Below are 23811 nucleotides of genomic sequence, written 5' to 3'. Positions count from 1 at the left end.
GTGTTTCAAGTGGAAAGGAGGTTTTGTTCTTCATTTGCATATTGTACAATTAAAACTTCAATTATTTTGATTTAGTGAGTAAAATAATAAATGCAGTCTGTTTATTTTCTGAGAAATTGCTGCTAATGAAGTTTTGTGTTTGTTACGAAAGGATGGAAACTACCTTATGCATGCATTCAGTAAAAGCTTGTGTTCTGATACAGTTTGAATAAATCAGCTGATTATTGAGAGATGATAATATTCTACTACTATTCTCTTAAGTATGTGAACTTGTCTTAATGAAATTAGTAGTTGCTTTAGTTGTTTTTATACATTTGCTTTGGGAGAAAAGAACTTTGTTGGAATACAATATATTCAGAACTGGAACATTAAAAAAAAAAAATCACAAGTCTGATAATCATTGAAACATAATGTCAGATCTTACCGGTAACCTGAGATGGCGTTTTAAATCTTTTTTACTTAGGGAAAGTAATTAAAATATAACTTGGACTGATCTTGGCTTTTGAATGAGTAGAGCACTAAAGCAGAGGTGGCCTGGAAGCCCTTGGCTGGAAGGGGCCCCTGGAGCCCCCTACTCAGAGCAAGAGCCTTGTTCGGTCACAAATCCTTGTGATTTTTGTTGTTTGGTGTAGAGAATGTGGAGACAAGATTTGACTTACAATATAATTTTCAAATATTAGCTGAGAAAATTCCCGTTTTTTTCTGATATTCAAGCAAGAGTAATTGCAATGATAAAAGTCAGAAAATCATAATTTAAATCAGCATTCACAACTAAATGGTGCTGAAGTGCAACTGCTGAGTACTCTGATAGTACTTAATCACTGGCACACATTGGTATCCTTTGTGATACATCTAATCACTTGTTTTCAATCCAAGAATAATATGTCCTGAAGAAGTGAAAATCATACTGTATTGAGTTTTGCCTAAAAATGGTTTAGTATATATAAATATAACCATGTAGGTATCATGTTGGATGTGTGTTTACATTTCAACAGTATGTTTAGTATAGTTTAGTTTAGTTTATCTGATTTTATATTGAGACACAGGTCGGCCATATAAATTACATATGTGGCTGAAATGAGGGTTAGTGTACTAGACAGTATGAAGTGTAACTGTGATGGAAAGACTTTTATGGCAATTAGCAAGAGCTTGGAAAACAGTATTATACTGGTGTGAGTGCTGTCTACATCGTTATTAATTTTTATTGTATTAATTTTAATGGATTGTTTGTGCACTTATTTGCACAAATATGCACTTTTAATGCATAATAGAAAGTATAGGTAGTAATAAATTAAGCATATAAATAAATTTGTGCAGATTTTTCTTTTGAAAATGAATTCCATGATATCCAAAAGACACAGTTCCAGTCTTTCATGGCATTAGAATTTTAGGATGCATTAGCTGGATTGGTATCTAATATTGCTTCACTTGAATTTATTTAGTAGTCTAGCAGAAAGCATGCAACAGTGTGTACTGGATTTAATTGCAGTGTGAATGAGCACTTTGAATTTGTTTTATTTGGCTTTGTCTTTTTTTCACCTTCAGATGTTCAGCTCTGTTGTGTGTCCTCTTGTACTATTTAGCATACCCCATTTGTTGATTTAAGCTTTTGGTACGGTGATACATCACTGGCAAGTTACTTGCTGAAGGTTTGCTTTTTCCCAAGTAATGGGACTTTTTGTTTGTTTGCATTTGTGATTAGATTGGTTGTAGGCAGCGTTTCTGAGGGAAGGTAGGATCCTAAAGATATTTCAAATAGGTATGATAATTTTGATGGCAATTATGGCAGAACTTTCCGAGGGAAATTCTTCACCCACCCGATGACAGAAAGCATTACTGAGCTGGGTTCTGCAAAGGAAGATGTTTTGCAAAGCTGTGATTTGTAAAATCACTGCTATAGTGGATATAGCAAGCACTTCTGTGAAGATGAGATCTGCTGTATTTTTCTCATAAAAAAATAAATACAGTAGAATACAAATGATCCCATTGCTTCCCGCACTCCGTTGGTGTACTGTCTTGTTTTTGGTGTTTTTTAAGAAATTATAGATTAATGTTAAACTGTTATGTTTTTGGACAGGGAAGATCAGTTATGTTTTGTTCTGTCTTTCTAGTGCAACAGTAAAGGCTAGCCCAGCACTCTAATGCAGGTGGATTTTACGGTTGAATTTTCTGTAGTGCAGGTGCTGGTGGGGGGAGATCCCCTGGGAGCTGGGGTGAGTGGGATGCGCAGTGTGGTCAGGACACCAGGGCAGTGCCGGCCCTGGGACCAGCCCGCGCAGGTGCCTGCAGTGCCTGGCTCACAGGGGCAGCTCAGCAAGCAGCACACAAGTGGGTTTATGGTGTAAACAACTGTTTATTCTAGTCTGCACATCTTTACTGTGACAGAAATGGGGCATATGCTGGGATGGCAAAGGGACCTTCACAATCCGATGCCTTCCTGTGCAGGACCAGTGTTCTGCGCTGTGACCTGCCGCAGCTGTGTCCTGTGCTCACGTGCCGCATCTGCATGGTACTGGGGAGCGGGAGGAGTTCCCACTATGTCACTGAACAGGTTTAGTTTGACTAGTCTAAGTCCCTCCCTGAACTGGTGGCTTCACAAAAGCCATGGGAGTGATGTTATCTGGAGAATTCTTCTTTTTTTTTTCCCCTCCATTTAGCAAGCATGATTTTTTTCAGGCACATTAAACATTATGGAGGATAGCAAAGCATGCTAATATTCACCACCCCTTAAGACTGATATAAACCCCTTCTCATGAAGACCCTGTAATTTACCATCAGTGTAGTTCAAGGGGAAGCATTGCTGGATGGTAGGTGATGTAGATGTTATTCAAGATTATTCTGCTAGTATCTTCAGGCAACTTATCTGAGAGTTTTTTCCCATTTACTATCTTGGCCTAACTCTATAGTGAATCCTGTGACTAAATTAAGGAGTAGCTTACTTGGGAGTCTACCTTAAATAGGTAGCTCTATAAGCTATCCTACGGAGTGGAGTGTGAGAAGTCATAGGTGATTCTCATGTAACTGCCTATTTGTGGACAGATGTACATGAGGCTTTCTTTTCCATATTTTTCTTTGCTAGCAAGCAAAATTCATTAAGATGTACAAAAAAACCTCAATAATAATTCAAGTTTTATTGTTTGTATAGCATTGCATTACTTATACAACTCCAGAGTAGTTTTAAAGCTGTGCAAATGTAAGTTGAGATATAATTCCTTAGTGTTGAGAAGTCTTGAAACACAAATGAAACGTCTTGAGTAGTTTTGGTGTTCCCTGAGTGGTAGAAACCTTGGAGCAACCTATTTATGTGCATCATCAGTGGATGGCAGGTAGAGATTTTTCTAAAATTTTTTGTGTAGTCAGTTAGAAAACTCTGCTTGGTCATATACAGTAGAAGAAGGTTTTGTTTCTTAATACAGTATAAACAAACAGTTCAGCAGTTCGACGTTGATGCTAATGACAAAAGTATCATTGTATTAGTGTGGAGAGAACATCAGAGCGGATGCGGATGTACCATACCAAAGCGATTAAATGGTACCACTTAACTCAGAGCAGAGGTAGTTTATCTCAGAGTTTTTTGACATACAAATGGAGTTAATATGCTACACTTGCCATTCTTGCTATCTTCCCTGCAGGCAGGCTGCCTCTGCTCCAAACGTTTGTGCTTTACCCATAGATGAAGACCATGGTACTCAGTTGTGAAAGCACCTGGGAGGTTGGCAGCCAGGGCACAGAGCTAAGCTGGCTTCACACTTCTTAATGTGGTGCATTTGCGTTTCTGATAGGTTGCCTCGATATTTTCCTGGCTGTTTTCATGCTCTTTTTAAGATGCTTTCCTTTGAATTATTGAGGTAAATTAAATTGCATTCCTGTTCAACATGTATTTTTGCTTGGGACTGGACAGCCTCTGGTTGTACAGAGAAAAGGGGAGATGTTCTAGATGGGTGAGAAGTTTTACAAATAAGTAGGCAGTCTGGATTTTTGTTGCGAAAGCTCAAGTTTTTGTTAACTAGGTGTTCATTTCAAGATGAAGTATGCGCAGCACTAAACTATTTGACTTACTTGCTTTCTAACCCTTTATTACTCCCCTACCCTGTTTTCCCTGTCATTTGCTAATTCAAAGCAAGTCCCCTTTAATAGTGGGAAAACCTCCTGCAGTAGCAGAAACAAAAAAGAAGGAATAGAACAAGATTTAGGTGAGTTAATTTTGAAATATTTGTTGTATAGAGATTACAAGAGAATGTGTTTAGTCTTGAATTTGATCTGTATTTGATCTCCCTAAGCACAGTACAGAATATTTTATGGCATTTTTTCAGAAGTGCTTTCAAATTAGCTGTCTCTACAGTCCTTTATTGAATTTTGAAATTTGTTCAGCAGATCAGTGAATTTTCCTTTCTCCTTCTGTACTTAATCCCTTCAGTCTTCTGTGACAGCCCAGCACATACTTGCTGCATTGTGACAGACGCTATGAAAATCCTCTTAAATGTCAGAGCTGTTGGATAAAGTGACTTGCGAATGATTATGGAAGTTTTGGGGTTTTTCAGATTTGGGTGCTCTGATGTAGTCAGTAGAGATAAGTACTCCTTTATAGCATCTCTTGAACAAACTGATGACACATTTGTTGTCTTCAGTTCTCTGGCTACTTCTGAAGTAGTTCAGGGATTGTATAAAATCTGCAAGTTAAAAATCCTTAGTAAGATACACAGATTTGTAGGTTGAGAGGTTTTTTTGAAACTGTTAAAAATATTACCACAATTTTAGAATTATATTTAGAGTGGAAACTTTTAATTTCTCTGACCTTTTTTTTTTTTGTCTGCACCATTGTGTCAGATGACTTTCTGACTGCATGTATGTTGTGTCACCGTATTTTAGCAAAATATAACTGAGTAAGGAACTTTCTGTTGTAATTTTGAGAGCAATAAAACTAAAGAAGGAAATGCTGTGATTCGTCCTATTACTTGGAGGATATGAAAAACTTTTTAAACAGCTTGTATTATTAACTTCATTTAACAGAGTTATGTTTATGTGTATACAAGGTGTATGTCTGGTCTAAAACTTGAACATCATTTAGCATCTTTTGCTGCAACAACAAGAACTTTAAAAATTTGCACTGATGTATGGCACAGAGGCCAATGAGTTCATGTTTTTCTCCTTTTATTAAGTGCTATGAAGTACATGTTAATTGCAGTAATAAGCTTTCTTTCCATAGAGTGAGTTTACAAATATAAACCAGTATGTTTTTAGTTGTCTGAAGGAAAACTTCAGTTATATCAGTATGCATTTATTTTCATAGAGATGCCTTATTGCTGCTAATTAAAAGCAAGAAGGACTGAAGTGATTGTGGTTAAATATGCTGAGTTATTTCTATAGAGTAGGATTTTTGAAAGTACCATACTGAATGCCATATTTATCTAAGTAACACTCCTATAAGAATTCACCTGTGGCAGTATTTTTTAATTTGCTTTTATTGATGGCCAGTCTCCCAGGTAGTGCTCTGTGAAGAGCACACCTCAAAGTGTTTGTGCCATGTTGAAGAAACAGGTAGATAAACTTAAATGACTCCTTGCTTGTCTGTTTTAAATGCCTCCACAGGCACCCAGGTAGGGCTTGTCTTTCCTCCCTGTTACTAGAGGGACCATGGGAAGACTGGCCAAGAAAATCAGCCTTTAACTCAGTGTTTTCTGTTGGTAAATTGGTATCCCATGTATTGCATTGGAACAGGAAATGTAGAATTTGTTCACTTGAAACTGTTTGTCCTGAGGGATGGATCTGACTTTTACACTAATGACCTTTTGGTCTGTTTATCAAATATCGCCCATGACTTTTTACTTAATTCATTCAAGCACATTATTCTTCTACAGGTCCATTAAAGTAAAAAATTCAGTGCCCCCTCAGCAGAAAGGTTATTTGTGGTGTCAGGGAAATCAATGCAAGATGCCTATTAGTGGATTAAATTTTTGTTTATACTTGAGGTTTTCTTTATTAATGTGTTAGTTTAAGGCTTTGGCTCTGATGAGCATATAGGAATGTGAGTAATGGAGAAATAAGAATACTGAGTCTTTTTTTAAAATGTATGTACACTTAACATGCTTCATTGGGTATAAATTGAGTAAAAGAACGTGCATGGAAAGTCTTCTAAGTGTCATCACCTGGGATATGTAATCTTTTGCTTGTTCTTAGTATCTAGCAGTCTAGAAACTAATGTGATTGTCTTGGAAACAGGTTTTATTTTCCTTTTGTGAATATCTATATGTGAAATCATTGTCTTCCTTGGAAATCTGGAAGTAATAGTGAAAGAAATAACTGCAAATTTAAGATGCTTGTTGTCTATTTAAAGAATTGATACGGGAGTCTATAAGTGATGTTTGCATTGTCTGCTTTAATTATAGTTGTGTGATTATGTTGCTGAAACAGTCTTTAGGTTTTCTAAGGTAAAATGCCGGTACTTAGTGTTTATATTTGTCAGAGAATTATCTGCAGTGAAGCACTTTGCCAAGATATCCTAGCTTAATATTTAAATAGAAACATTACTGTATAACTGATGTGTTGATTAAGTTCCTAAAATTGAACTATCACTTCCAGTTTTTTCCCTTGCCCTGCTTTAAATTAACAGCATGTGAAAAACCCTTGAACATTCGGTGAGATTGTGGCATACTGTTTGCCAGACAAAACATCAGCAGTAGACGGAAGTGTACAGGACAGCTCTTTTATTAGCCAGAGAGCTGCCAGGCACAGCATAAAATGTCAGAGCAAAACAGAAACTGAGTCAAGAAATAACCATCTTTCAAATTGCTGAGGATTTATTAGGATATGTATGAAAATATGAAATAATGTTCTTGAAGGAAGTTTTACTTTTCTGTAGTTTATCTGTCCAGTCACAGCAATCTTAGAGTGTGTATTAGGACCAGTGTAATTTCGTTATAATTTTTACAGATAAAGGTCCAGACTGAATAATTAGCCATGTTTTGTTCTTAAATTATTAACTATATTAAGTTCTAATGGGTTTTTAAATATATTTCTCTTCCCAGTGTTTTTGTCTCCAGTACCAATTTAAAACGCTCTCAAACACTGATATGTACTTCAGAGAAGATTCTTTTTTTTTTTTAATTTCTTTCATAGAATAAGTATGTTTTTTGATGGAGCTCACATTGTGGATGATACAGCGTGTCCAAGGGGAGAGCACCATGACAGGATCTTGTCAAGCCATTGGAACCCATTTGCATGACCATCTCTTTCATTCTACTTCCCACCTCTTTCTCCTGACCCGTTTCTACATTTCAGATCGATCTCTCTTTTCAAAACTTGATTGGTCATTTTATTTTTTCTGAAATGTTGTTTTTCCTTCAAGTATGTTCTGATTTTTTTTCCCCTCTTCACTAAAGCAAGCTCAAGCTTTCTATTTAAGGTCTGAGATGAAGCTTATTAACATAAGTTGAGAGGATCTTAAAGACTATGGTTGCTACCAGTTGGTGCAAGAAGCTTTTAGTGACCTAGATTTTGGCCCTGATGTACAATACTGATGCTTGTTTTTCCACAAATGACAATAAAGTCACTCTGAGATTCTGTGATGCTGTTGTGCTCTGTTTTGGACATAATAGCATTGATATATGTTTACCTTGATGGTCAGGCCACAAACTTCCCAATTTCACCTCAAAATATGATCTCATAAGTCTTACATGAAAAAAAGACATTAAAATAACACGTTATTTAAGCTACAAGCAAAGCTGAGTTAGTCATGAAGCTTTTTTTTTAACATTCCTCTAAATAAATGTCATTTCTTCCAGTTTAATGATATTACTAAACTGTGTTAAAAAAAGTAGTCCATTTATACCTTCCTGATCAAATAATAATTCTCCTTGCTGATTACTAAGTATTACATAATTATATTCCCTGGCTCCATTTTAGCTGAACGATTTTTCATTCTCTCCTCCCAAAACCCAAACCCCTTATATGGTAACAGTTCTGTATATTTGCAGTGTGTGCATCATTATGTTACTGTGGTCACTACCCTGAAATTTAGTCGATAATCACATATTCTAGCATCCTTCCTGAATCTCCTGGAAAAACATAATGTTGTTAAAGTCCTCTTGGCTTATTCTTTCAGATTAACTTTTCTAAAACTTTGAGTCTGGTTGTACCCATTTTTTACGATCCACTGACTTTGTCCTGGAGAAATCTGTTTTACTTCTATGCATTGTAATTAGAAATGGTGACATGGTTTTCCATCCTCAGAAATTAAAATACCACATAATTCAAAGTTTTCTAAGGATAAAAAGGAACTGCAATGTTGCCGAGTCTGACTTCAGCAGGGTTACCCAAAGGTAAAACAAGCTCTAGGGGAGAGATTGTGGATTCATTTGAAGATAAATGATATTTTTATTGCCTTTTGTAATTAAAAAACCCTAACAAAACAAAAACCAAACCCCCAAACTAATGAACACTTCCCTTTTACCATAAGAAAGGAAGGAAGTTGATTGAATCCAGTCATCTCTAGCGAGAGAAAGACACATAGTTGCTTTTGCAGTGATGAGACCCACATCTCTGGAGGACAGTGTGTCCAGTCATCATGTCATCTTTAAGACAGAAGTTTCTGATGCTCAGCACAAAGCCAACCTGCATCCCTTGCTGCAGTTAGACACGTAACATTTCGATGTAGACATCGACATCCCATCGCAAGTGGTAGACTGTCCCTTTGGCTTGAAATGGCCTCTACAAACTCTTCCGTCTAATATTGGACTGAAATACAAAATAGCTTATCCAAGCTGCTCTTCACACAACTCATTTTTAGAGCTCCTCATTAATTACAAGTGGGTATATTTGCTAGAAAAGGGGATTTTTTCACTTGCATTGTTTTTCTTTGGGAGTGGGAGATGCATTCTTTAGTGGGATGGGTTCTCCACACTCATGGCCTTGAAGGGTAGGTGAGGAACCAGTTTGGCCTGTGTCAAACTGTGTCATTTTTGTGGTTTTTCTGTGTTGCATTTGTGCTTAAATGGACTCTGTGCTGCTCTGCAGTCCCTGTTTTTCCTTCACTTCGTGATGTGCCACTGGGGTGGCTGCCTCAGCAGAGAGACAGGGGCAGTGGTTCAGCCCCACTCTGTTAGGTTCTTGGTATTGTTTTTTTTTCCCTTCAGGGATTGCTTGACTACCCTGTTGAAGAGATGGTGATGCACAGGGGGTGAGCAGGGATCTCATCCTCGCAGGAATGCAAGTTTTACTGTTGCTGGGTTAGAAAAAATTCCTTTTAAAATTTTGGTTATGTTCTTTCACATAATCTGAAGTTCTCAAAAATTTGTATAAAATCATGCTTTATTTTTTTCCTTTTTGAAATAGAGTGAGCAGTGTTGCAGCTTTAATAAAAATAAGGCACACTTCTGATGCCCTTTTTGATTCTTTCTCATATGTGCTTAAACTTTCAACTTAGTGACGTATGACTGGTCATATAAGCTACTCAGTCTGTTTTTTAAGTGTTCACGTTTTTATACATAGCAAACGTCTGAATAAAATGTACCTGTTTAACACATTACATCCTAACTTTAGTTTCACTGAACGTTTCTATTATTAACAGAAGATATCAAGGGTGGCTGAAGTTTGACCTGTAAAAGAAATGGCAGATTTTTAGCTTGTATAAAACATCTTATTCTTTATGTCTAAGAGCTGTCAGAAGATAGTAAACAGCTCTTAGAAAAGCAGCATTTATAACCAAATTGCTCTCATGAAATATAAGTAAACCATACAACAAAACAGCTAATTAAATCTGTAGTCCGTAGCACAGTGACTGGTATCCCATCCATTAGCAACCATGGTGCTTCACTCAAGCCAAACAGCTTGAGTTTACAGTGTGTTTAATTTGAGTGACAGAGGTTTGTGAGTGAATTGAAGGAGGATTAGAATATTGTTTCATACCTCAGGTACCTTTGCTGCTGCAGCGCCGTCTCAGGTCTCCAGCTTCGCAGCTGTAGCCGCCGTAGCGTGGACCACCCGCTGAAGGGCTGTTATGTGGCTTTCTGTAACCTGTCCATGCTGGGAAAATCTCCCTGGTTTTGAAACCAGAAAACATGGTGTTACTTTGCACAACTCTGCCTCTCTTAGTAGACAGTAAACATTTTGTTCACAGATTCTGTGCTGTGACATTGGTAATGAAGGAGATGCTAGAACAAGAAAACATGAGGAAAAACATTGGTTTTTATAATAAATAATCTTGCCACTAGATTTTTTCTATATATGCCTGTTAAATTCATAGCGTAGCCATAATTTTATGATCATCGGCTTGTTTGTAGTGCTTTATTTACTTGGAGCACAGTGTCGTTTTAGGGGCCTTACTGTTGTCTTGCAATGTGAGCGCTGTCTGCTGCACTGGAGCTCCAGTGTCTGTGGATGAAATGTTTGGCCTCATACCTTTTGGATGATGGTGTTTTCCAGGCTTACATGTAAAGTACTGTAGCATTTTCAGAAAGAGAATAATCCTTGAGATTTCCCTCTTGTGCTCACACTAACAGTCAAGAATTATTTTATTTTATTTTATTTTATTTTATTTTATTTTATTTTATTTTATTTTATTTTATTTTATTTTATTTTATTTTATTTTATTTTATTTTATTTTATTTTATTTTATTTTATTTTATTTTATTTTATTTTATTTTATTTTATTTTATTTTATTTTATTGTTATTTTTCTTGCAAAGCCACTCAGCAATAACCACTCGCCCTGTATCCTTCAGACTTTTGATAGGAACAATGTTAAGCCAGTGCTGAATGTTTGTGCAAGCTCCTTTTGCTAAGAGTTGCCTCTGGTTTGGTGTTACATGTGTGATGGATGCTCAGGTGATTTAAATGCCAGAAGAGCAAGTTGTTTTTTCACCTTCTGTCAGGACTTGCAGTAGGAGCTGGTCCTCTGCTATGCTGGGTACATCAAAGTGAAATTCCTGTCTACATTCTGTTGCCCTTTTCCCAGCAGTTACAATTTTAATTTTCCACTTAAGAAACTCTGATAATGCCAGCCATACGTCATTAGCTGGTGTCATTCAAATACCACTTGGTGAGCACTTTCAAAAGCAGGAGGAAGGTTTACTCACCACCCTTTATAGTATATTGACATGTTTTTTAAGTGATCATGGTGTGTCCTTTACAAAAACAAATGTGGTTTGAAATTGTCTGATAATGCACTTTCCTGTTAGAGTATGTGTGACTTCACATAGCTTTTTATTCAGATTAGGTAATTTATTTGACAGTAATTGTATTTTAGGCAATTTTAAAAATGCTTATGAGCTATTTTAAGTTGTTTTATAGGATGAAGTGTAAGTTGTTACGGCTTAACGTATCAGTGTATAAAAATATCCACTGAAATTGTCTGTTTTCCTTGGTTTGTTATTACACTTCCAACTATACTTACAGGATCAGGTAAATATATAAAGATGCTCTGGAATTTCATGAGGTGTATCTCCATTTAAAAAACACTTCTATAAAGATTTTATCAAACAGAACAGTTTTATAGTAAAAAATACAGTAAATCAGTTGCAGATTTCTGGCTGAACGTGCATAAAGTAATTCATTCAACAAATCTCTGCACAGTGATCGGAACAGGTTGTTCCTTGCTGTGCCGTTCCTTCACAGTCATTTCTTCATGCTGCTATCCTAGCAGCATGTGTTTCATTTTGCTCCTAGAAGAAGTAGGGTTTGAAATACTCCAATTCTAAGTTAACTTCCAGGGAGCGATGGGGGTGGTCTGTCAGGCCAAACTTGTGGGGGTTTTTTGTCACCCCGAGAAAATCAGTTTAAAAGAATTGGATAGTGTTTTTCAGTGCCTGACTGCCGTGTTTGTTTAACACATCTCAGAGCAGCAGCTTCTGATCTGGCCCCAGGTAATGTTGTTGTTTATCAGTGTTACAATTACTTAGACTGCATGTGGAGCTAGTCTTTTGGAATGGATGAAGACACTGACTTTAACTGTGTAAGGGAGATTGAAACTATGAGCCTTTTTAAAGAGAAAACCTGGAAATCTGGCAAGAAAGTGAATTGTACAGGTAGTTACTGTGAAGAGACCTCTATCCTCACTTTATCTATTTAAATGAAACTTACAGAGATTTTTGGAGTGGTTGTCTAAAATGTATTAATAGTATTGTACATTGTGAGGAGGATGCCAAAGGAAATAGAAATGATGATTACTGTTCTTCCCAATGAAAATGGGCAGATAGGCTCCTAACCCATTTAATCTTATAATTAGATCATGTTTCTCATGATTTTATATTCACATATGAGATGAAGGTCTGTCAGCATGCACTGTACTAGGGAGCAGTCTATACATCTAACAGTCAGAGAGTGGGGCTTTTGATTGTGTGGTTTTTGCTTTTATTTTTGTATTTAGTCTTTGAAAAACAGTCTGACACCCTTTCTGTAATGTGTGGCATTTTAAAACCTCAAGTGCCACCTATCCTCTTGCCCTTCTGATAATTTGTGCATTTTGCAGATGCTTATGGATCAGAGAGCAGAAGAAAACTATTTGGTTCAGTTATTGAATTGAAAGAAAAAACTCTGGTAATTGACTACAGCAGGGATGTCAAACTCATTTTTACTAGGGGCCACATCAGCCTCACAATTGCCTTCAAAGGGCTAAATGTAATTGTAGGACTGTGTAAATGTAGGAGTAGCTACCCCTGGACTACAGCAAATACCTTCTGTATTTTTGTAAAAATCACTTGGAGGTTCAAGTATTTAATCATGTTAGAGGATTTTAAGAGAGCCAAATGGCCAGATTCAACTTCCATGCTATAGATACCAATGTGATCTCTGGGCAGAACCAGAATCTCTAAGGAGAGCACCAGAGCGTTCAGGCGGGGCATCATCTTCCCTGCATTGGTGATACGAAGAGTTTTTGGGTGTCTCTGAGATTGGCGATGCAGGGAGCTGCCCAGTCTGCACCTCAGACTGTTAATCTCCGTTAAGACTGGGCTGGGTACTGGGAGAAGTGGGTCTCTGAGACCGTCTGTGGTGTGGATGGCCAGCATGCCATGGTTGGGTACTGGATAAGTCAGCCATCTTTGGATGGTAAATGGTCAGGAGAGGTTGTCTTGACTTGGACTTGATTCTGATCCTCTTTGTTTCTGCTGGTGGTCATGTATAAGGGGCAAAGGCTTTTAGTACTCAGCTGGTGTTTTGGTTTTTGTTTGTTTTTTTGTAGATGCCCAGATAGTGTACATTTGGTGCAGGCAGAGCATCATTGTAGTAAGAGCTACGTACAAAGAAAGAACCAACCAACCTAAGAACACCTGAGGTGCAGAGGTTGTCCCTGGCTGACCTGCCACCCTTGACCATCTGTGCAAGTGAGGAGCGCACCTGTCTGCCTCCGCCCTCCTTGTGTGCGCTGAGCAGGGCTCTGCCAGGCCACAGCTTTACTTGTCTCCTGTCTGTGGTTCTGTGGGCAGAGTGCGGAATAAGATGCCCTTGAAAAATCTGCCAGGGATTGGTGTCATGACTGACAAAGGAGTTTTGTTATATTTGGAAGTTGTGGTTGTAAGTAAAATAAAATGAGAGGCAGAAGTAAAGCAGAGGGCTTGTTTCAGTTCTTCTGGTAGGGAAGATGACACCAGGAAATAGTTGAATTCTGTATCTATTAAGTTATAATGAAAACTAAAGCATACACAAACATGCTGCTTCTCCTTATTGCCTGAGAGGGACTGTGCTCATCATATTTTGTGGCCAAAGGTATATTGTTGAAGGAACAACTGTTAGCGTGTTTTCTTGTTTGTTTTTTAAATTATGCTTTTAAACCTATTACTGAACTTCAGAGTTCAATGTATTAAAAGTTCGTGTGCAGTTGGCAAAATTGCATGTTTCCTGTATAGAAGCTGAACCTTAAATTACAGAACCAGCAAATGATGTAGTATCTTTCCACAAATCACTGATCGACTTAATAACAGTATGAATTTCTGAGGGAACAGTAAGGTGTTAAACACTTAAATATCTCAAGCTTTGTGAGTTCATCATCTGGCATCACAGGCAGAGAAAATGAGATATGCCATATAGTTGATCTTTTTCCAGTGCTTTTGTAAAGGCTGAAATGTATTTTCTTTGGTGCATCACTGCCTTTTGGTAAAATGAAGTTTTCTGTCGTAAGCCAACCAAGACCCAGCATGTTTTCAGGGTCTAATTTTGAATTTTTGTTCACATTGCAAATCGATGTGAAACCATGACTGTTGAGGCTTTCTGGCATGTACAAAACATTTGTTCAGCTAGAAAGCGAATGGGGGAAAAGAGCCAGCGGTGACATGTCCAGATGGGAGCCCGCCGGAGTGCTGCAGAGCAGAACACCTGGCAGCGGGGAGGGAGAAGCACCGTCCAGCGCTGCGTGTTCGGATGCAGGGCACTGTGGGCGTTGTGGCTTTGTCGAGGACCGTCACTTCTTTAACACTGATGCTTTGTGAAATGTGATGATTTGATGCTAGACTAAAAACCGAAATAATATTGTAGACTCTTTTACCAGTGATTAATTTGATTTTTTTTTTTTTTTTTAATATGATCTTCTAGTCAACAAAGTTTGCAAAATTGTGACCAGTCTTTAAATAGACAACAGTTATGCCAATGCGCTGGAGCCCCTGGCTGCTCCCGGGTGGTTGGTTGTTAGTGAAGGGAAGCGCTTTTCTCCCACTGTGGGACCTGCCCTGGTGGGACATTGCATGGAAGGGATCTCAGGGCTCGGACATTTAGTCAGGTCTCTTGATGAGATGTGGAGAGTTTCGCATTGCTTGCTTTCAGTATTGTTTCTGAATTATACACTTTGAATGTTGTTGTTTAGTGTAATGAGAATTTATTTTTTGGAGTCTGGAGCCAATACTGACCAAATTGTTCTGTGCAGAAATTTGGAGATAGAATGAGGTGGAATAGTTAATGTGTAACATGTTGGTGTGTTACTTGCCTGCTGACAGCTTCAGAGATCACATTTGTCTATCTGCCTTGATGAGAAATTCTGTGGATCACAAAGCTGAAGACTTTTTAACCCATTAGAATTTTTTACCTTATTGTTACTGTTTGATATACTCAGTCATCAGGAAAAAAACAGTATTTATTTCCTCCTAAATACTGGACCAACTCTACCATAAAATAATACCACGGAGATGTAGAAATACTGTAGGGATTAACTGTAGTGTCACTGCTTTTGAATGTGTATTTAATGTAAAAAGGGCAGAGATGATGTGGGGAAGAACCTCAGTATTATGAAACTGTTACTTTTCTTATTAGGTAACTTTAACACAGAGTTCTACCACTACAGAAATGAGGAATTGGTTTAGTTCAGAGTCTGTATGAATAAAATTTTACTGTTGTTTGACTTGCTTTTTTAAATCTGTTTTCTTTAAAGAGCCAGGAATTAAGCTTTGCAGCAGGGCTGCTGACTTTAGTGAGGCTTGACATGGTCCATAAACAGCGTAGTGTATTTATGTTAGTAAATGTAGTGATTTTCAAATTTATCACATGCTTATGAATAACATTCTTCCTTTTTATCTACTTCTCAGGAATTATTAGACGTACAGCTGAAGTAGTGGCTTTAGTAACTTTGGTAACTGGATTAACAATTCAGTATTCAAAAATGAGGCTCCTTTCAGCTGAAAATTTGAAATTAAAATAATGCTTATATCTCATTGCCAAAATCCCATGGTTTTGAATACTCCTGATACTTAATCCTTTATTAAGAAAAAAAAAAAAAAAGGTGTTACCATTACAGTTTTTTAGTTCCATTTCTTATGGTATATTCTAAGTTGTGCTTGAAACTTTAAAGATACTTTAAAGGAGACCTTACTAAATAGGAGAGAAGCCTGGTTTTTTTTTTTTTTCCCAACAGCAATTAATTTTTGAAATTGATTTCTTAATTGTGTAGTTTGTTTTCTAAGTTCCACTTAAGAAAAAGAAAAATGTGAGCTCCCAGTGTTTGAACATGTGCTTAACTTTTAAACATCTGAGTAGGTTCACACGCCATGAGGATTTTGACAAATTCCCTCATGATGACGTGTCGGAGAGCGGCTGCAGCGGGATGGGGCTGGACCGGGGAGCCGAGGAAGGTGCAGGACCCCACTGATGGGCTTTGAACGCAGCGGCCTCAGGGGTAGCACCAACAGCCAAATTACTTTTGCAGAACTGCCATCCTTGCAAAACCCTTGAGTGTTGTAACTTTTCTAATGGTCAAAGATCACTCCAAAGCGGTGGGAAAGCAGTTTCCCAGCTATGCCCGCATTACTGGTGTGAGCTGTTGGCCAGTTCCATATCTGCCTTGAGAGGTTTTGCCTTATAATGGCGCTCAGCCTGGTATGGATGTCATACGTACTGACAGTTCTGCCTGTCCACTGACATAAATGCTGTTATTTAAATAAACATGGTCTAAATGCCTTCTGTTACAATGGGATTAAAGGAAAGTTCGAAAAAACTTACCTATGTTCAGGACAGTACAGAAAGGGGGTTATATTTTTTGTCTTCTTCAGGGAATGAGCATGCAATATGGAGGTATCTGTCCTAACTTTTAATTTTACTAACTGATTTATTCTAAAACTGGCAGAGTAACAGAAGTCTCACAGCTGCTGAATTCCTTCCGCCTTTGGAGCAGTCCAGGGCTGGTGCAAATGGTCAGTTCTCGGAAATGCGGAGAGTGGTTAGACAGAAAGGCTGTAGGATAGCGTCTAATTATAGATTGCTTTTTCTAATATATTTTTTTGAGAATAATGCTTTTCCAGATACAGCAGTTTAGAAAGTGAATCCTCTTGATATCCTTCTAGATAGAAAACATGTATTTTAATAGTTATAACTACATAAATATATTTGACCTATAATTAAATTTTGTTTTCAGTAGTGGTGCATGATATGACAGAATTAAATTAATCTGTACGTATAGGACACACATTTTAAACTATCGTCTACTTAAAACTGACTGTAGATACTAGAAATGTCTTAACTTTGTTATAAAAAGTGTGGGGTTTTGTCATTTGATGTTGATTAATAGGCTGTTGTAGAAGGTTGATTAAGAGTATGTTATTATGGTAAGACGGTATTAAAAGTTGACCTGAATCCTCCATTTGTCATTTTGGTGACCTTTATATCCCTTCCTTTTTAGAACTATGCAGCACTGATACAGCAACAAATTAATGAGGACAAACAAAAGTTGAGAGAAAAGACTGTGTATGGAATCCAGCTCACAGAAGAAAAACTTAATGACTTCCGTGATGAACAGATTGGGCAACTGAAGGAACTGATGGATGAAGCTACCAAACCTAATAAAGAAATCACCATTTCTAAAGACTCGGAACGCAAAAACTGAAAGGTTTTAAAAGATGTTTTAATGCATATGGAAGCATTTTGAAACTTCCTTTTCCACTTGGACTTGAATGTGGTTTCTGTGCAGTAGTGGGCACTGCTGATGGGATAACTTGTCTGAAACATGTCTCTGGGTATTTGGCTTTCTATGCAAGAATAAATGTGTCCGCATTTATTGCGGGGCAACAATAAAGTGTGGCAGACTTTAATTTAATTAATAATTTGTTAACCCTCACCTTCCCCACTACTGAAGGGGAATAGGAGGACAAGGGAGAGGGACTTACAAGTTGGAAAGTTAAAGAAACTTTACTAATAACGAGAGAAAATAATGCAAAAGATACAAACCCAATATTGAATTTCCTAGCATAGTGCAGCATCATGGGAAGTCCTGGAGTCCTGGACTGCATTTGGCAGTAGACAGGAGCTGGATTGAGTGGTGCACGGACTGGAACCAGGATCAGGATTGTAGGCAAGAGAACAGGCAGGGTCTTCTTCAGATGCCGGCCATGGACAAAGAGAGTGAGACCCTCATGATCTCCCAGTTTTATACTGTGTATGATGTGGATGGCATGGAATGCTTTGTTGGTCTGTTTGGCTTACCTGTTATTTCCACCCCTTCCTGCAAATAAAACCCTGTCACTTGTGGGATGTATGAAATTTATCAGCGACCTTGGCTCCTAGAGCAATAAAAGATAAACCCAGGCCTTTTCTGCATAGCATTCCTACTGTTAGCTCAGTAAAACTGCAAATATCAGCCATTATCAGCTGCAGAGCAAACAGTGTCAAAAAAACATGCAGCCAACTTCAGAAAAATGCAGTCACTTAGAGGAGCCTAGCTGAAGGGAAAATTCACTAAAAGATAATTGGTCTTGTTTTAACCAGAACCAGGACAAATTGTTAAAATGGAATAATCACAACAATTTTCTGTTAATTGCAATAATTTTTTCTACTAATGGAAGGCGGAGACTGAGAGAATTTGGTAAAAGTAAATTGACATTTTTAAAATAGAAAGCTTTATTTTTTTTTTAATATTAGCACTCATAGGGCAAAACATTTTTCTGTTTGTGTATAATCCTCTGCCTTAATGGAAAAGATGCAGTTAGCATTTGTTTTCTGATGTGGATTCAGTGGCCAAAGAACAGAATTATGGTACTAGAGTGGGCTCATTTCAATGGAAGAAATGAAAAGTGATAGAAACGCATGCAATTATTGAAATTGAAAGTTGGTTTTCTTCTTGAGCTTTATTCTGAAAAGCACTTTAGAATAAAAGATGTAGTTCATTATTGAAATCACCTTGAAGGTACCACTGGCTTATGAAGAAAATTCTGCTGTTTTTTCAAAGCTAGATATAAATTACTGTTAGTCTCTAAAATTTTGAAAAAAATCTGTGAGTTGGTTGTGCTGTATTTAGAATTCAAAGACCTTTTAAAGCTCAGCACGTCATATTACTCAATATTTTGTATAGATCAGAAGTTGTAAACTCCTCAATGACAAAAATTATCCTGTTCATAATACTGTATAACAAATATAAAAAATTAGTAGATAATAGGTTAAGTCTTCATCAGGAGAATGCATGCCTATTGTGATACTTATTGTGACTAAAAAAAGTCTTACTTTTTTATCTCCCAGGAAATCCGCCCCCCTTTCTGTGCAAAAGTCACCTTTCATTTTGTCTTCCAAACCTGGTTTTATATTATTAGTTTTGTTCTATTTCTGGACCTTTCCCTGTCTCTTACCCACAGCGTGTTCAAGACAACATAATTTCCTTCCTCCTGGGGGATGACAGCATTGACAAGTGAGCACATTTCCATCTGTCTCAACATGCTGTTTGCCAGAGCTAAGCTCCTGGATCCTGACCGGGGGCAATTTGGGGAGCAGCCTGCTGTGCTCTCCCTCGCCTCTCTGCCCAGTTCTTTGCTAGGATTTTAGGTTGCAGGTTGTTAATTTCTATTAACAGGTTGATTGAAAGACTCCTGTGCAGCTTAAGGCAGCTTTGCTACATCTTCCTCTGCTCTTTGCACAGTAGGAGCATCCTTGATCCTCAAGGGTTTAATCTAAATAGGGACAGAGGGGTTGAGATGACATCAGGCTGCAGGGCTGAGGCCACAAGTCCTGATTCTTGGCCCGTTGAAGGCAACTGCAAAGTAACCAGTAATTTTTGTGGCCAGATCTACTTCATTTTAATACCAAAAGCAATGTTTGAGTGCTTGACAACAGAGTTTGTTTCCACTTCTTGATGGCTATTACACGTGTGCCTGCTCTCCAGTCAATATCCAAGTTGCTTCAAATTTATTTCAAGTATTGCGATTTAGAGCATGGTTATTTTTACCAGCACATTTAATGAAACTTGTTAGTTCAATGAAACTAGCTAAAACACTTCTTTTGCATCTGTCTACTGCTGTTTATACCTAGACAATACACATTTCTAAAGGCTAAATTAAATTTATAACGAAAAATTGCTGTTTGGTATGAAAAACAAAAACTAAAGTGAGTTGGAGGTGAGGGTAAACATCTACGCATCCACAGCCCCTCTTCCTGTAAATCTGACAACTTTTTTCTTTCATCGCCAGTGGTAGCTCTTATTTTGTACTATGTTTGTATTCTTGTTTAAAACAACTCTTACAAAGACCAGAATTCTACAATAGGAATGAAACATCTTTAAAGCTTGCTGGCTTTAAGACAGCTGGTGCTAATGGTAAGGTGTGCTGTGATCTGAGGAGCGCTTACACGGGGTGGTAGGCGTGGGTGGCCCCATAGAAACTCTGCAAAGCCAGCACTACCACGGGTTGGTGAAATTCTTTGATTTACAAGTGTGAAAAATGCCAGTTAAGCTGAGGAGGACAATCGGCGTCTCATCCTGTCCGCAGGTAGGCTGAGTGACAAAGATACTTTTTTTTAATTTTATTTTTTCATTTTTTTAAGGTATAGGGTATGTTCTGTAGGGAATTTTACACAAGGTTTGATGGATAATGAACAAAAGAAAGCATTCATCAAAATTACTTCAAAACTGCTAGCAGCTTGCAATTTCAAATGGCAAAAGAGTTGCTTAGAAAAAGGTGATCACCTTATAATGAACAATAGCCATGATCACTTTACAAATGAAGACGAAGTTTTAAGCTCTGTCCTGTGCATGTTGGCATGGATTGCTATTATACAACTGAGCACTGAAAGGCTCCTACCATCCATCTTTTGAGACCTCTTGCCATTCAGTGTATCATCAAGAAAGATCCTCTGTATTTTGGTGATCGTAAGTTCATTTGACTCTCTAGAACTGAAAGAGGGTGATAACAATTGGTTAATTTGGCTAAATCTTATCTGTGATAAGACTATATGATTGCCTGGAAACTGGTAGTAGTTGGAGGGAGCTGAATTTTAGGTAGCTGGAAAAGGAATGAGCTGAAGTTTTCAGAAATCTGTCTCATTAAAAATTACTACAGTTTTGATTTGCAAAATATGAAGTTATACATCTTAAAAAGAACAACTATAAATGTAATTCCTTCAGTGTTTTATTATTTCTGTGACGTGGGTTTATGCTTTTTAAACCAGCTGTCCAGCAAGAGCTATTAGAATGTGATCTTTCTCGCTTAAAAAAAATTAATAACATACTGAAGGTAGAATTTATGAAGGAGTTTCATTCTCAGCTATTTGGACTGTAATCTTTTATAATTATTAGTGGGCTTTCTTCCTCTTGGATACATATTTATGAGAGGCTGCTTACTCACTGATGAGTCAGTGGCCAAGTTTTCATTGACTTCTAGCTTAAAATATTGAACAATTGGTGAAGGAGCAAGATCATGCCTTGCCTGTTATAATATTTTTAAATTTGTACTCTGTGTAAGCCAAAATAATAACAGAGGGAGGGCTGAATCTCTCAGCAGACTGATTAAGCAAGAACAAAGAGTGTCCATCTGCCTTTGAGGAAGGATAAAAGCTGAGTAACTGTAAAAGGCATCTCCCGTGTTGGGTCTGTCCTACTGAACTGTTGATTTTGAGACCTCTTGGAAAAGGTTTCAAAGGAAATCCTTCCTGCTGGAGGGTATAGATGCAGCATCACAGTTTTTGCACGTGGTGTTTGGTGCTAGAACTGTCTGCCCCATCTCCTACCGATTGGTGTCCCTGTGCTGGACTGGGCTTGGTGCATCTGCCAGTGTTTGGTACCCAAGAGCCTCACCGTGAGGAAAGGATTCCCCTTTGAACCACATCAAGAAGTTCACCGTAAAGACTGATGCAAATCGAATGGCTGCTGTTAAAAGTTACAATAATTGCAGTTGTAAACGATCTGCTCTTATTCATGGAGGTTACCTACCTGCTGCAAAACCTGTCTTTGGTAGGAACATTTTCAGCAGTTTCAGTGGCCACAGCTCTGCCCTGGGAACAGACTAAACAGTGCTGAGTCCTTCCACCTTTTCCAGTGGTTTGTGCCTACTGATTAAAGCACATGAAGATCACAGAATTTAATTTTAGTTGGATGCAACCATTATGTAAGTATCATCCAAAGTATTCTTTGTTCATTGAAATTGAGAGCTATAAGTCAATGTATAAATTCAACATATAAATGACCAAGAACTGAATTGTTTTGCTACTTGTAGCAGTGTGTGTTATGAATAAATGTCAGGTGTTTCAACAAGCCCGTTTGTGTGATATATGATCCTACACAACAGATGTGTGTGTCTGGGGAGTTCAGTGTTTAAACTGTTCTCTAACAGTTCCAAAGCTTGTACTTGAGACTATAAAACAAGGATCCTTTATTTAATAAAATGACCTTTAGTTACTGAATATCTGTCAACTTGTTATAAATGCTGAGGAATATCGAGACAAGTGCGTATTACTGCTGTAAAGCCCTTAATAAGTGGTTTGTTGAAATACCATCATTTGCAACACCATTTCTAGTACAGATGAACTCTCTGTTTTATGCCAATTATGCTCCTAGAGGGATGATGTGAAATCTAAATAATCTGTTAAGTGAGCTAGAATATTTACCTTTTTTTTTCCCAGAAGGCTTCTGTTTCTGGTTCTGATTGGAAAAACAACTAGCACAGAATCTAAAATACTGGTATATGTTTATCCTGACAGATTAACAGCAAAACCAGTAAAATACATAGAGGAGAGTAGGCTGGGAGTACTCTGTTGGGGGGTTATACCAAAGGCAGGATATCACTTAGCTTTGCTGTCGTAGAATAATGTAGAGAATCTGTAGCATAAAAGTCCACCAGAGCAATGGAAACTGGAAATGCTCTTCCCTTGCATAAGAAACCCACATCAAAAATGGGATGGTGCAGTCAGTCTGCTCACAGAAGAATCCCATCCTTGTACATGCCCTTTACTACTTGAGTACATGTTAACAATATCGTGCTGTCATCAGTGAAGTCACCTTTGGTTATGATCCAATCAGTTAAAAGAACTTTACAAAGATGAAGAAAATACCCTATTAATCAAAGACCCAGTTAGAACTGATTTGTGAATTTATATTTCTGCTTTAATTTTATAATGTGAGCACATACTACTGGGTGGTAGGAAAATGAACCTGACCTAAATATCTTGAAGTGACAGTTTCTTAGCTTCTAGGGGCAAACCCTTGCAATCCTTAATCACTGGAAAACTTCATCTTAAGATGATATTGTACAGTGCTCCCAGAATATACTCTCAGGTGCATTTGGGGCTTTTCTTTACAAAAGGTGAAACTTCAATCTGCTGCTTTGTTTTTTTCCTGAGTTAAAATATGCTCTTCCTATCCAGCTATTCCAAATGAACATCATCAATTGGAAGATGAGCTTGGAAAATAAATTAAGTGCATTTTAATGTCCACTGAGGTACAATAAGGTTTGTTCAGATGGATCTGTGTTTCAGCCTGTCATGCTCTTAATTGCTGATTTCATACGGCAGGACTTCAGTCAGATTGTGATACAGAGCCAGTCAACAACCTTTAACTCAAATGACTTGGATGTCTTAATGATGTGTGACTGACATGCGTTGATGTGCATATGACTGCACATCTGCAGCCCCTGCCTGGGAGGCTGGCTGGCAGGGAAGGAAAGGACATTTAGGAAGAACTGGCTTTACAAAAACCAGTAATGTCTTCTAAGTAGGTACTTTTCTCCAGAGAAAGCACTAATCCATCACACAAAGTGCCAAAGCCACGGCAGAAATCTTGGTGCCAGCGGTCGATGGAGACTCTCGGGTCCAGTCTTCCTCAGGCTTGAAATTCCCCAGTCTCTGCTGGGGAATTCAATTTGTCCACTGTATTCCTTGAATTTTCTTCCCGAGCATTTGGCAATTTTAGCCTTTCATGAACTGTGCTTCCCAGCATGAGGCTGCAGGAGACAGCGGTTGGTGGTGTCTCTCAGTCCCCCCGAGCTGGGGGTGCAGTGTTGCCTGCCTGCACCCTGCATCGCTGCAGCGGGCTCAGAGCACAATCCAGGTACAGCAACGTGGTGTCATGTCCTCGAGTGAGTTAGTACAGTGTTTCTTCCTGATCCCGCTGTGGTGGGACAGTCAATCTGAGGAAGAGTGGCACTGTGTAATG

The 23811-nt window shown here is 38.0% G+C and overlaps 1 protein-coding gene across 2 annotated transcripts in view; it reads left to right on the top strand.

Moving 5' to 3' along the window:
• Positions 1–17292, top strand: part of SDHAF3 (succinate dehydrogenase complex assembly factor 3) — a gene marked incomplete at both ends in the record, with an annotated part of 31848 nt that extends 14556 nt beyond the window's left edge. Inside the window, one exon of one of the 2 annotated variants that reach the window (XR_013923628.1) lies at positions 17089–17168. Coding sequence is in view for 1 of the 2 variants with exons in the window: in XM_080364304.1 (XP_080220430.1) it covers positions 17089–17292 (204 nt within the window). Of the gene's footprint in view, positions 1–17088 lie in introns of both variants that reach the window. The other variant, XM_080364304.1, reaches the window with a different exon arrangement.
• Between the last annotated feature and the right edge of the window lie 6519 nt (positions 17293–23811).

The sequence above is a fragment of the Nesoenas mayeri genome (genome assembly GCF_963082525.1).
Source record: "Nesoenas mayeri genome assembly, chromosome: 2".
NCBI lineage: Eukaryota > Metazoa > Chordata > Aves > Columbiformes > Columbidae > Nesoenas > Nesoenas mayeri.
The sequence above is the reverse complement of the archived record's forward strand: the minus strand, read 5'-3'. Positions and strand labels throughout refer to the sequence as shown.